Genomic DNA, 15,155 nt, shown 5'->3' with positions numbered 1-15,155 from the left:
CTTTAGATTCATTATTCAGTGCATTTCTTATTCTACCATTTCACTGAGAGGAAATATGGGACCTGAATTCAATAGCGTGATAATCATAGAAGAAATACACAAGAGACTCACTATGTTCTCAGGATCCTGCCCATGGGAACCACCTTATAACACAGTTCCTTTAGTATTTCAGTAACTCAACTTACTTAGTTCGAATTCTGTTTTATAGGGAATAACTTTACAAAGAAGTTTATAGGTTGGCCCCAAAAGGAATCTCCCAGAAAGACCATAGCTAAATTGTACCTGAGAGGCATGGTAAAGCTGTGGACACAAGAGGTGGAATTTTACTGGTCACACCTTTCCTATGATGCACAGAACTCAGTAGTATACTTTATTAGAGAAGAAAGTTGCTAGTAGCCACTGTTAGTATGGAGACATCAGAACTGGTCCCAATCCAGGAGCATGAATTGCTTTTGAGGAAGATTCTACTCCATCCATCCTACTTAATACTCTTTTTATAGTCCAACATAACTTAGGGATGTATCTTCCCCTATCATAATACCTGAGCTATAACTTGGAATTTTTCTTAAGCTGGGACATAAACAGTTCAGTAAGAGTGGGGGAAGGGCCAGCAATTGTCTTACAGAGGAGATGGCCTGATCTCGAGTGTAATGGTGCCTCAAGGTGGCACAGCCTGGCTCCCTGGGTTTCCTCCCTGTTGGGGTTTGAGTGGAGGGAAATTGATGTTCAAAAAGTACAATAGAATCCTGAGTGTCATGTCTGCAGTCATCTGTGTTGGGTGGTGGCTCAAAGTGACAGAAGATTTTATATCCAGTTCCATGACAGTTATGTCTCTGTCCAATCAGACTGGTTTCTGTCCTTGCTATTCTTTACCTATGACATTCTGTCTTGAATCTTTGTCCCTCTTCAAATCTCGCCTCTGACAAATACTGGACTGTGTGACATGGGGTAATCACTTAATTTCTCAATGCTCGAGGAGACTTGCTGAAGCTTGAAGTTGCACAAAAGGTGTCATCCTGAATTAGTACAGGTAGTTTCCTTACTCAGGAATTACCTATACTTTTGAAATTGCAGACCTAGTCCTTATCCTTATCCCAGCTATTTACATGTATGCATGTTCTTTTGTGGGAGAGAATTTAAGTTATTTGATGTTTTTTGTCTTCATATCTGTAATGCCTGGAAAATATAAGGCACTTAATACTTGATTATTCGATTAATTGACCAGAGTACTGGGGGAGAAAAGAGTATTAACAATCAGATAACCTGGGTTGCTGCTTGATTTTGCTGCCTTATACCTGTGACTTTGGGAAAGATTTTTATCCTCTCTAAACTTCAGTGTCCTTGTCTTTGAAGTGAGTATTGAGCTGGATGATTAGTAAGGTTCACTTCAGATTGGAAATTCTATGTTCTATTACATTCTGACTTCTTTTGTGCCAGGGTCTCCCTTTCTTCATCTAGTATCCTGTAGGCTCTCCCCTACCTCAAGCTGTTTCTTCACTCCAGGTCTTTCTCCATCCAGTTATAAAATTGATCTTTGCAAAGCACATAACCTTCGCACCCCTTCAATAAACTCCAGAAACTCCCTATGACATTTAAAGCCCTTCATAACCTGGCTCCTTCCTTCCATTCCAGTCTTCCTTACTCCCTTGCATGTAGTCTGTGATCCAACGACACTGGCCTCCTTGCTGTTCTTCATGTTAGAAACCCCATTGCCTGACTAAATGGCATGCCTCACATGCCAGGAATTATTTCCCTCCTCATCTTCATCTCCTTGTTTACCTGGCTTTCTTTGTGTCTCAGCTAAAACCCCATTTCCTGCACAAAATCTTTCCCAGTCGTCCTTGATGCTAGTGCCTTCCCTCTAAAACTGATATCCAATTTATATAGCTTGTTTGTACATAATTGTTTGCATGTTATCTCTCCCCATTAGAATGAATTTCTTGAGAGCAGGGATTAGGTGTTTTGATTTGGTTTGGTTTTGGGGGGTTGCCTTTCTTTGTCTCTCTAGCATTTAGCACAGTGCCTAGCACATAGAAGATACTTTTAAAATGTTTGTTTACTTGACTTCTTATCTTGGAAAAGTCAAATATCACTTCTGACTTTTTTTTTTCACAAATGAACTTACATTTTAATGGAAGATACAAGTACATATAAAAATAAAAAATAATCTTTACACACACACACATACACACATATATGCCAAGTAGTTAAATACAACATGTTTTTAGAAGGAGGACACTTGTAGTTGGTGTAGATGAGGAAGGGCTTTATATGGATGATGGTGTCTGATATTGTTTTTTGTGGTTGCCAAATTATGTTTGCTAAATTATTGGGGGCTAGGCTGGGTTTTCTCAAATGTTGCTACTCATATATTAATTGTTATTTATATAATAATGGGTATTGCACCAATTTAGGCAGTACACATTTATCATTAATTAATATTGAATATTATTAAAGTATTGACCAAGTGGCATTTAACACAAGCCAAAAAACCCCAGCACCATATTTCTAAGAGAGAGAGAGCACATGTCTTAACAGCCTACCCTTTCCTAAGAGGAGAGCACTCCCCAACCTACAGAGGGTCCAGATCAAGAGTATTTTCCAAGATAGCAACAGCCCGGGAGCCTTACTTTTTGACTTTCTATAATACTAATTCTAGTATCCAATTGTTTTCCATGGTTTATGATTATATAATGGTTCAAAGATGGTTTCAGTTTGTTTTGTTCTTTAGAAAAATGTTATAACAAAGTAAAAACCAACTTTTAAAAAGAAATATCCTTTAAAAAGTAACATGGGTGGGGGGAAGCTAGGTGGCACAGTGGATAAAGCACCAACCCTGGAATCAGGAGGACCTGAGTTCAAATCTGACCTCAGACACTTGACATTTACTAGCTGTGTGACCCTGGGCAAGTCACTTAACCCCAATTATCTCACCAAAACCCAAAATAAAAAACTAGGTTTAGTAAGGAAAGCTATTGAGTTTGGTTTATGGCACAATTTTAGTGAATATAAATCTTTACAGCTTTGAGGGCTAAATCAAAAAGATTCCAACTAGGAGACATGTGCAAAGTATAAAGTTTTAATCAACACTTTCTTCATGCAGTAGAGATGCACACTGACCTTTCTTATGGAAAGAAAAAGAAATTGTCACAAGAATCATTTTGTTTGGAATCAAGATGGGGGAAATTCCTGCTACAACTGCATCTGCTCCGAGTGGACAGCCAGGTTTAGTGAGAGTTAAATGAGTTAAATGCAACAATTTAGCTAATTGAAAGGCTAATCTAATGGTGCCTGGCTTCATAGCAAGTCCTGACTCTAAGCAAGCAAAGCAAAAGGGTTCCTGTGCATTAACATTTCTGGAAGCTCCTGACATAGAGACAAGGACAATAAAAAGCTAGCCTTCTAGATTGAGAGGAAAAACAATTAATGAAAAAGAATGTGGAAGATGTCTGTTCATCTGGAAAAAACCTTTATTCTTTAAAACAGCATCTCATTTCCTCTATCCAGAATTATGCATATTATTATTATATTATCTAGAATATATGGATATATTTACATAGATTTGTATATATATGGATACACCTATCCATATATACACATATATACATACACACAAATGTGAGGATAGATGAATTTATATAGGGAGACCCTATTCACTCTAGCAGTGCAGATCAGCATTTTTTCTGCAGTTTAACCCCAAATCTCAAAATTAGAAAGTTGAAAGGGACCTCAGCATTTATCTCTTTCAACTATGTTGAAAAAATTTTCATTACAACATACCAGACAGGTGGTTATTCAGCCTTTGAGGCTGAAAGACTCTTGGAGACCTGCCTCTAAGGTTGCAACTTGTCTAGGTTCTGAGGGGTTGGATAATAATGATGATAATATATAACTATTATATAGCTCTTCAAAGTTTGCAAAAACACTTTACACATATCTCATTTGATCTTCAACTCTGTGAAGGAGGTACAATTATTATATCCAATTTGTAGATAAAGAAACTGAGACCCTAAGTAGTTAATTGGCATCTAGACACAATTGGGTCCCAGTTCTTCCTGATTCTAATTCCAGTGTTCTAACCACTACTCCACATTTTGATTCATGTACCTTTCTCAAATTCCTTGAATAAATATCAATGTAGCCTGATGCTTTATACCATAAATCATTTAATTAATCTTTACTACAGCCTAGTAAGATAAATGAATAGCACTAGTCACTGTTAGCATATGTAAAATTCAGAGGCCTTCAAATCATCTTTTATATCAGAAGTTAGTTGTGAAACCTGACTAAAATCTATACCTATAAAATATCATCCTGGTCCAATACTGATTTAATAGACTATACTAAAGTAGTGATGGCCATGCCAGTGAACTCTCCATTGGTTAGACAACATTTAGCTCCATTCAAGTGATTATGATGATCACCATCATAACCTGTATACTACTTTAAGGTGTACAAAGTATTTTACATATGCTATCTCATTCCATCTTCACAACAACCCTGTAAACATAGGTGCTATTACCTCCATTTTACAGATGAGGAAACAGTCAGACAAAGGTATAGCTAATTTCTATAGTAACATACTTACAGTTTGAGGCAAAATTTGAACTCAGGTCATCATTGACTCTAAGTCTATCACTCTATCCACAGAACTAACTAGCTGCATCAATTGCTTTACAATTGAATTACTACTACATATAACCTGATGTGGATTCAAAATGCATGAGACAGAGTTGCTCCTATAATATATAAATTATATATTCACCCAAGTTTGAAAATGTGGTATATATTAATAATGATCTAAGAATGAGTTATATTTTTATTTTAAATTAATTAATAATTAAAATAAATGTATTCATTGAATTGTCTTTACCCTCATTAAATATAGATGTAATTAACAATTTGGGGGTTTTATTGTTGTTCAGTTGTTTTTCAGCCTTGTTCACCTCTTTATTACCCCATTTGGAGTTTTCTTGGCAAAGATTCTGGAGTGTTTTTTTCTACTTTTTTCTCCAGCTTCTTTTATAGATTCAGAAATTGAGGCAAACAGGGTTAAGTGACTTGTCCAGGGTCACACAGCTAGTAAGTGTCTGATGCCATGAGTCTTTCAGACTCCAGGCCAAACACTTTAAACCACTGCACTTTTCAAAGCCTTTGAAAAGGCATGACATTGGAGCAACATCCATGTATGGTTGAGAATGTGTAACTTACTTGTACTTATATCCACTTAACAAATTGATCAAATCCTCTGACAAGAGATCTTTATTTCTCAGGAACCTTCAAAACAAGTTTCCAACACAGCACAGACTGGGTTAAGAAGAAAGAGATAAGAAGACAAGCAAATAGAATTGGTTTTAGTTGTTGTTAGGTTTGGTTTTTTTTTTTTTTTTAATAAGAATGTTATCATGAAATCTGCTTGTGGATTTGATGTATTTTGGAGAGTGGACCTAATATAATTTTATAACCTTGGAGAATAATACAATATATAAACTTAGGATGTTTGAACTAATAGCATTGGGATTGTCAACTTGATCACCGGTGAATTGATTAGAATCAACCTGACTATACACCTGGTAGTTATCATAGCCGTGTGAATTTTTGTCATTTTTGGCTCTGTGGGTTATTTTGAAAGCCTGGTAAATGTACAGACAGTGCTGTTTTAGTGCCAGTTCATGACAGTCATTTGTCTCTTTACTGTGTGCTTTCTACACTACATTTTTTTCATGGCAGTATGAAAATAGTCTATTGTGTGAAGATCAATTTTTTATCTTGGCTTTATCATCTTACTGAAAAATTGGCAATAAAGCATCAAAGATAAGATAGATATATCTGTTATATGATTGCTTATAGATGTGCAAAATGTTAAAATTCATTTCTTTTGGAAGGACAATTGCAAAATAATTGATTTTTTTAATTCTTAAAAGAACCAGGCCAAATGAATGAATGAATGAATGAAAAAGCTTTTACTATGTGTCAAGCACTGGAATATAAATAGAAAATTCAAGGCTACACCTGTTCTCAATACTTAATTTGAGCATATAAAAGAAAGTCCATAAACAAGAAAGATGAAAATGCCCTGACGCCCTGTTGTTTCAGCAATAAGGTCAATAGCGAGGCTCATGAGTCCCAGGGTTACATCAGTAGGTTAACCCACATTCCCTAGGATCTGGAAGACACAGAGCAAGGGACATGTTAAGACCTAGAGGTCCATTGGAGGGAGTGGTGGTTCAAAAGGCTCCATGAGGACAAATGTAGTAGATGTTCCCCATCCCATCCAAGCCATGTGAGCAAACAGCTGGAATAAATTCTGGGCATCTGAGCCTGGAGGAGGGGTTAAAGGGAATTGAAGGGCAATATTTTCCCCTTCATAGTGGGTCTTTATGCAACTCACAATACCTAGGTAGTTGGCCCAAGGATAATAAGAGAGAGGTGGGGAGGCAAAGGAGAAGGGCCACTCTAACGTTGATGGGTTGAGGATAGCCAGGCCTGGTGGGTGAAGAGGAGTCAAGGTTGGGAGAGTCTGAATGTTGGATAGAATGTATTATCTATCTTACCTTTAAAAAATAACTTTTAATATTATATTGTTTTTCAAAAGGTGGGAAGGGATCCAGAATCTTTACTTGTGAACATTTCAAATTGCCTCATGAATGTGTCATTAGCTATAAGGGGGACTCAGTAAAAGCAAAATCTTTTTTACAAGCACCTCAGAAGAATCATTCAGCATGTTTATAAGTATAGCATCACTAAAAAGGATAGCACTTGTTTAACTGTTAGAAGCATCCCCTTTAAGAAATGAGGTGCCAAACTGACCTATGTTCTTCCAGTATGGAGGAAGGAAGGGGCTAAAAGGAGTGATGCCTGGAGTATCAATCCTACTTAAAGATCTCTTCTCCCTTAGTCCTTTAAGCTTTATATTATATGGAAATTAAGGAAGCTCACCCATTTTAGCCTTGATACAAGTCTCTGACAAACATGTTAAATTTAGGATGAAATTTTCCAAGAATATTTAATCTCTCAACTACCACTTATAACCTACCACTCACTTTATGTGGGGCAGATTTGATAATGCTAAGAATATCACAGGAAATTTTACTAGGAATTAGAAAGTTTAAAAATGCAGCAGAAAAAAAAAACACTCAAGTGATGAAGGAGTTTTATCATCATTGTTGACTAGAGAGGCAGGAGCTATAGAAGAGATAGGAAAATCAAAGAATAACTCTCTAATTAAGAAGATGGTATCTGAAAACACAATTTTGATTCCTGGATCAGAATTTAATATGTAGGGATGACAGGTATTTGGTCAAGAAAAAAGTACAGCTAATGAGAACCTGTAAAATAGATAAATAAATCTATCTAATGTGTATAAAATATGTATTTATAAAGTAAATAAATATTTATTATCTGCTATGTTCCAAGCATTGTACTAAACACTTTACAAATAGTATCTCATCTGATCCTCGTGACAACCCTAGGAGGTAGGTTCTATTATTATTTCCATTTTGCAATTGAGGAAACTGAGGCAAACAAAGGTTAAGTGACTTGCCCAGGGTCACACAGCTAGAACATATCCAAGGCTGGATTTCAATCCAAGTCTTCTTGATTCCAGGTCCAGTACTCTAACCACTGTGCCACCCACCTGTGTGGATATTTATGTATGTATGTATACATATTCTTAGATATATACATGTGTGTATACACATATGTGCATACATATAACTCCTTCCTTCTAAATATCGAGATTCTGTGATACAATAATGATAATAAAGCAGTCATATCAGGAGGAAAAGGTTTCATAGATGAAAATCTGAGATATTTTAGCAAGAATTCTCTAATATACTCTTTTGATTCTCAGGTAAATTCATTGGTCTAGTTTCCTGTAAATATTTACTATTCCATAACATACTATCTTGTTTTTAATTTCTTTATATGTTGTTTTTGGCTTTTTGTGTCTTCCCAACTACATTGCAAGTTCTTCATAGGCAGGGGATCAGGTAATATTTTGTTTATCTTTTGTACCTATACTAAAAGCCAGTACTCATAGGCATTGAGTAAATACTTATTGATAAATTAATAGATTTATTGACAACCATAGATCTAGAACTGGAATGAACCTTAGCAGTCATCTAGTCCAACTACCTCATTTTACAAATTATGATACTGAGACCCAAAGAGATTAAGTGATTTACCCAAGGTGACCAAGAAATAAGGGGAAAGTCCTCTGACTATAGTCACTTTACTTTCCACAACACCATGCTGTACGAATATTGGGAAGAGGGGATTAAGTATGTGTGTGTGTCTTTAAGAAAGAGCACTATATATCTATACATATATAGTATAGTATAGTATACATATATATATAGTGGTCTTTCATAAAGAGTGAAAATTTTAATGAATGAGAAATATGCAAGGAATAATACTAGTTATCTCCAACACTGCTGTGTATTCAATTTCAATGTAATCTATTCTGTGTTGATGGAAGTAGATTGAGAATTAGGGATTTAACAACTAGGTATTAATAAATGAGATTTCATAGTCATATCATGAATTTTAAGGACTGTAAAGTAGAAGTATTAAAGTGAATCAGTTTAAGCTTCATTGATCAGTTAGGCATTTGCTAGTGTTTTCTAATCTTAAAAGTGCTACCCAAAGTGATTTTTAAATATTTACTCCTCAATATGATGCAGACATTATGTTCCCAATTATAACATGAGGAAAATTGAGAGGAAGTAAAATAATTTGCCTATGGCAATAGAAAAAAATCAATGTCAGGAACAAGATTAAAACTTACAGCTTCCTGAAGGCTCTGTGTACACAGATATAGCCAAGTTGATTATTTGCAAAATAGCTGGGAAAAATGATTATTTTCTTCTTCACTGGGGTCATGATTTTGGTATTTGAAATTCTGTATGGAAAGACAATCTGCAATATATACTTATTTCTAGAAAGATCCTTAAGTTGGATTTTTAACTCGGTACTGATTGTATTTTGAATATGTGACTTTTCTTAAGAGTGTTATTTGGTAAATTAATCATGTTTTCTTTTTACTTTGACCAACCTCTTATTTTTGTTTCCTAATATATATATATATATATATATATATATATATATAATAAGTAGTTTCTTTTGTTCTATTACCCCCTGAATGTATCCATGTTCATTTTTTTAAAAGTTTCTTTGTGGACAAATAATTACAAAATACAATTACTGTATTGTCACAAGCATATTTTTGACATGTTAAATTTAAACTGTCATGAGGCAATTTCTTTTATCTGTTATTATCTCATAAGGGATTTTCTTAATGGAACCTCACAATGCTATAAATAGTTACATTCATATATGGTTGTATGCTATGAGAATTATTCTCAAAACACCTCTTTGCCAGTATAATGGGATAGATTCTAAGAATGCTATCAAGAGGCAGAAAAACTAGCTATGTAAACATAGTTAGAATAGTATTATTTCTAGTAGAAAACATTGGAAACAACCCAAATGCCCAACAGTCGCAATGTAACCAAAGAAATTGATATATCAAAGACATGCAATATTTTTATTTAATTAAGCATACAAAGCCTAAAAGAAATGCAAAGTTTTATAGAAAATAATGCTAATTAAGACAGTAGAAAGATATTCCATTTTACCTACTGATTAGGAATATATACATACATAGAATCTGAAGAATCATTTTGCTGTCATAGGAAATTGCTTGCAAGAAAACTAATTTTAATGAAGAAGATTGGTTGCAGTTCAACTTAAAATGTTAGAGGGTTTCTCATGGCACCAAAATGTTATGTAACTAGCCAGAATGTGTCCAAGATCCTAACACTAATAATAAATGTTCAAATAAACATTTTATAGCACTTACTATATACTAAAGGCTTTCCAATTATTATATCATTTGATTCTGATAACAACTGGGAGGTAGGTGCTATGATTATCCCCATATTAGAGAAGAGGAAGCTGAGACAATGACTATGGTAACACAGCTAGTAAATGTCTGAGGCCAGCTTGGAACTCAGGTCTTCCTGACTCCAGATCCAGCATTCTATCCACTGAACAACTTCTGTGTCTTTCTGGGATACACACTCATAGTCACTCATGTATAATACAAAGCTGACTTCCTAACCCCTATATGTACATATATATGTATGTACGTATATGTATATGAATGCATGTATATGTATATATGTGTACACACATATACATCCAGTATATAGCGAGAACCATATACATTATATATTTTAGCTTATATGTGTGTATGATATATGATATACATAGATGCATATATATTGCAAAAACAGTGTATAAATGTCTCTCTGTATATGCATACATATGTATCTATATATTATGAACAAAATCAGAAATTTCAAAATAAATAGATAACAATGCGAAAAAAAGGAATGGAATAATAGGTATGCTATTTGTATGTTAAAACGTTTTCTTGTGAAGATATTTAATTGGTTTTCCTTGCAGTTTAAATTAACTTTCATAATTATTTTTAAGGCCAGTTGTTAATTTTTTAAGATGTGTGGATAGCCCCAAGTTTCTGTGCAGAATGAAGAAAGCTCTTTGTTTAAGGAGTCTGCTTTTCCCCAATGATATGATATTCTTCTCATTTGAAGGAACATTTAATTGCACTGCTCATCCACTTTAAATATTTAATAATCCTTTTATTAGTTGCAGGGAATGAATGAGATAAGATTTGTAATAACTAATCTTTCCCATCAATTTTTTGTTATCATGACTTAATGAATATTATAATTACAGGTAAAGGAAAAAATATAAATTACTTTTGTGTTCTTGATTGGGACTCACTTGCAAGCTATTGGCTTCCATTTGAGCTGAAGCTATGAGGAGTTCAAGGGGAAAAGGGTTTTTTTAAACATCTGAGACAAAATTTCCACTAGTTACATAACCTTCTTCCAATTAAAAATATGGACAGGGAGGCTATGAATTAGGTTGCAAATACTATTACTAATGACTCCAACTGGCTTAAGTACAATAAACTGGGAGTATTACAAGCCTTCGGACCTGTTCTCAACAGGTAGATAGCACTTCATTATTTTTTCTTACCTTTTAAAACTGCTATTTATTTTCAGTTAACATAAAACGCATTTTTGGTGTGTATATATGTGTGCATATGTGTGTTTGCAGATAAGACCAAACACAATTTGATTAGAGAAAAATGCTATATCATCACCATTATATAAACAGTTTGACTTAGGTAGCAAAGACCACCTGATATTTTAAAAATGTTTTGAATATATTTCATTAGACAGGAAAAAACAAACAAACAAACACACAAACAGGGGGAAGGACTCTCTGTCTGACAAGAGCTTTGGGGAAAACCAGAAAGTTATTTGGTAAAAATTAGGTTTAGAGCAGTTTTTCATACCACATACCACCATAAGTTCCAAAAAAGGCTATCATTAAAAAAAAAAGATCAAGAAAAGAGAGACAATCATTTAAAAAAAAAAAGAGCAAGAAAAGAGAGACAATTATCTTAGACTTTGAGAATGCATTTCAGTAGCAAGTCCCTTTGTAAGTGCTGCATATGTGAATACTTCTTGTATATATAACTCAGGGCCCATGGGAGAGCCAACTCTCATCCTTAAAGATATGGATATGAATATGGATATGTCTAGTACCTGTACTTTTATTGTTGGACTTAATGCATGTGTAAAAATGCATCTATTTTAAAACAAACTATTTTAACCCCCTCCAGCAACTGCTTCGAGAAAGACAGCAGATGGCCAGCCGCCCCTTTGCTTCTGTTGATGTGGCCGTGGAAGTGGGAACTGAACAAACAGACTTTCTACGAGGGACATTAGAGGTAGGAAGAGCAGTGCTGAAAGGGGACTGTGATGATTTGCATATTTATATTGCTTCTCTCATCTACATCTGCTTCTGAAACCAAGCAGAGTCTGATTACCTCTACTTGACAAGACTCTGCTACATATGTTATGCCATTTTCAAGGCACAGAGTTTTAATGGTATGACATGAGCTGCAACAAAAGCCACTGGAGAATCTATTAGCCGAGGCTAGAGTGACAGCCGGATCACCTGGCTGCCTTTCATTGACAGATAGGAGCTGAAGGAATTTCAGACATAGGTATGACAGAGCTAGGCAACAAACCTCATATGTTTGGTCCTTAGAGGACACATTGCCCCCTAGTTAACAGATCACATCTATCTTAATTAACAAAGTTTTCTGGAAAAAGAAGGCACGTGTTGTATTTTAATTATGTAGTTTCATTGTTTTAAGAACTATCGAATATTTTCATTTGTGGTTAATGACTGTGTTATTACATTTTTTATTGCAAATGCATAAATACTGTACAATGAAATAGAAATCATTATATGCAAGTCAGTGAGGTATCCGCATCGTGTAATAATGCATGAAATGGTTTCTGAGCATAGGAACAAAAAAGTGGAGGAAAAATTTACAAGGTGTGATTAATGATTAATCAAAGTATATTAATGCATTGTAATTAATTATATTTTATTATTCTTCATTTATGATTATTAGATATGGTTAAATCATTTTAAAAACTAAGGATCTTGCCACAGCAGACATATTTGAGTCTTTTAGAATTTTTCCTATCCCTCATTTGTTGAATTCCTTTTTACTATCTACAACACTGTCTTTCTTTAAGAAAGTACAGTGACAAGGGAAATTGAAATTTTAGGAGATCCCAAAAATGAAAAGAAAGTTATAAAAACTTTCTACATTTTAGGCACAATTACAAATAATTCTAACATTATTTTGATACTTTGTATGTAAATCATTGTCAGCCCTTATTGGTATCATACAGACTAATTTCTTGAAGAACATATGAATTTTCTTCTTTTGGTTATTTGGTTTTTTATTGCCAAAGTTAAATCTTATGTTTTGTGTCTTCACATGCTCTGTCTACCTGCCCCCCAGCCCAAGCTAGGAAAAGTTTTGAAAGTTTGCATCAAGACTGCCTTTCATGTCATTTAACAAAAATTGGGACATTATGGATAAATACATTGTTGTGGGAGGGAGTATTTACTTTATATAGTTTCGCCACAAAACTTTTTTTTAAAATCAAGGTTCCTTAACAAATCGGACAAAACAGACTCTTGGAATGTTATCCCTCTAATAGAAATGTGGGGGGATTTGGTATAAATAGCCCTGGACATGGAGTCTAAAATTGGAGTCATATGACCCACCTGAACCTCTATTCCATCTGAGAATAATAACACTTGCACTATCTACTCTATAAAATTATGTGTCAAAGTTCTTTTCAAACTCAAAAGCACCAATAATAATGTGTATACATGTATGCACATATGTAATTATTATCATTAGTATTAGCATAGAATGTTAGAGTTAGAAGGAGCCTTAAAGATCATCTAACTCAATCTCCAAGATTTATTGATGCAGAAATTGAGGCACTGAGCTTGCTTCTAATCAACTGCTCTGCCCCTTTCTCTTGTGAGGTGATAACATTAGTATCAAAGTAACCAAAGTACATTAGAAGATAATACATGAATGTGGGAAATAAGAAAAAGGAAAACAAAATTCAAAGAACCAGATGATTCAAACACTGAATAATCAGTTAGTCTCCTCTAATTCTCTTGCGCTCCCATTCTAGGACCTTACATTTGAAAGGGCAAAATGGAGGGGGGGAAACTGTTAGGTTAAAGAAAAATAGCACAGTTCACAAGAATATATTTTTTTCTAAGAATCATGTCCCTCATTCTTTTGTTGCTACCTCTGTTACATTTTGAAATTTACAGTATAAAGATGATACTGTTAAGTGATAAGAGTACTGCCCTGCTCTCAAAACCTCTGAGAGGCTTTCTCTCTTGCACTGGAGATGGTCCTAAAGGGGTAATGGCTCAGACTGCAGAAGAGCTCAGCTCTCTTATAATGATTAGGCTCCTAGCTTTTCCTTCAGCCTATTGACATAGAAAAGACTTCAAATCAGCAGGGTCCCAGGACAACAGCCTTTCACACTTAACTTTGGTTGGCTTCTTAATTGCTCCTGTTGATTTCTAAACCCTCTTCCTTCTAGCTTCTTAACTGCCTCTAATGGGTCCAATTAGTGCCTTCTCATGATCAGTGACTCATCTTTTGCTTAGGAGGTCAAACTCATGAAATTTACCTTTCAGTTATGAAACCAGGCATACTTATTTAATCTTCTCAGTGTCCAAACAGTTATGTCATCTACCACTTTGTGAGTTGTAACTTCTCAAACTCTAAAAGCAGACATATGCAAATGATCTGAGGGACCACAATGCTCTGCAGCACCAGTACTCAAGTACACTCTGTATATTGATCTGAAGGGAAACTTTCTATTCAGTCCTCCCAATAATCTGTCTCTTCTTACATTTTAAAGGAAAAATAGTGTTTATTACCAAATGGATTTTTATCAGATTTGAACATACAAGACTTTATTTTTTGCTTTTCAGCAACCAAATTGTTCGTGTACAATAGATATGCATATATATTTCACAAGTGGATGCCATCCTTTCTCTCTCTCTCTCTCTCTCTCTCTCTCTCTCTCTCTCTCTCTCTCTCTCTCTCTCTTTCTGTTAATTCTCTGTTCCTTTCAGCAAGCAAGTTGCTTGTGTACAAAGAGCAGTATCTCACACTTAGAATATTCAACAAAAATGGATTCCTCTTTATGGAAGTAGAGTGTTTCAAAATATATTTAATATAAAGCATATATCTAAAATTAAAGTATGTATATATACATGTGTGTATATATATATATACACATACACAAATATGTATATTCTATACATATAAAAATATTTATATATGTGTGTATATATACATATAGTTTTAAATGACATCTATTATAGACTGTACTTTATACAAACCATATTTAGACTATTCAAACCAGCACAGTAAAATGTGGCAATGACAGTGAAAAGAATGGAATGGATAGGATATGATTATTCATTGGATATGATAGAAGAAGGGGAAGGAGATGGCTAGTTTCAAATGAACCGGAAGGTCTTGTTGTCAATAACAGAAATAGCTAAGCCAGAAGGTTTAGCATGGTTTGGGGGAGAAGATGAGGAGAGAGGGAAAGATGATGAATTAACTTTTGAACATGTTGAATTTGAGGTTTCTGACAGGAAATTCACGTGTAGATAGATAGCAGGCAATTAGAAATTAG

At 34.5% G+C, this 15,155-nt stretch overlaps 1 protein-coding gene across 1 annotated transcript in view; it reads left to right on the top strand.

Annotated features, from left to right (window-relative positions):
- Nucleotides 1-15,155, top strand: part of ATRNL1 (attractin like 1) — a 1,132,449-nt gene that overhangs the window by 836,369 nt on the left and 280,925 nt on the right. Inside the window, exon 27 of the mRNA XM_043982337.1 lies at nt 11,723-11,830. Coding sequence (XP_043838272.1) covers nt 11,723-11,830 — 108 coding nt within the window. The remainder of the gene's footprint in view (nt 1-11,722; nt 11,831-15,155) is intronic.

The sequence above is a fragment of the Dromiciops gliroides genome, chromosome 2 (genome assembly GCF_019393635.1).
Source record: "Dromiciops gliroides isolate mDroGli1 chromosome 2, mDroGli1.pri, whole genome shotgun sequence".
NCBI classification, from domain to species: Eukaryota; Metazoa; Chordata; class Mammalia; order Microbiotheria; family Microbiotheriidae; genus Dromiciops; species Dromiciops gliroides.
This window is presented reverse-complemented; position numbering and strand designations above follow the sequence as displayed.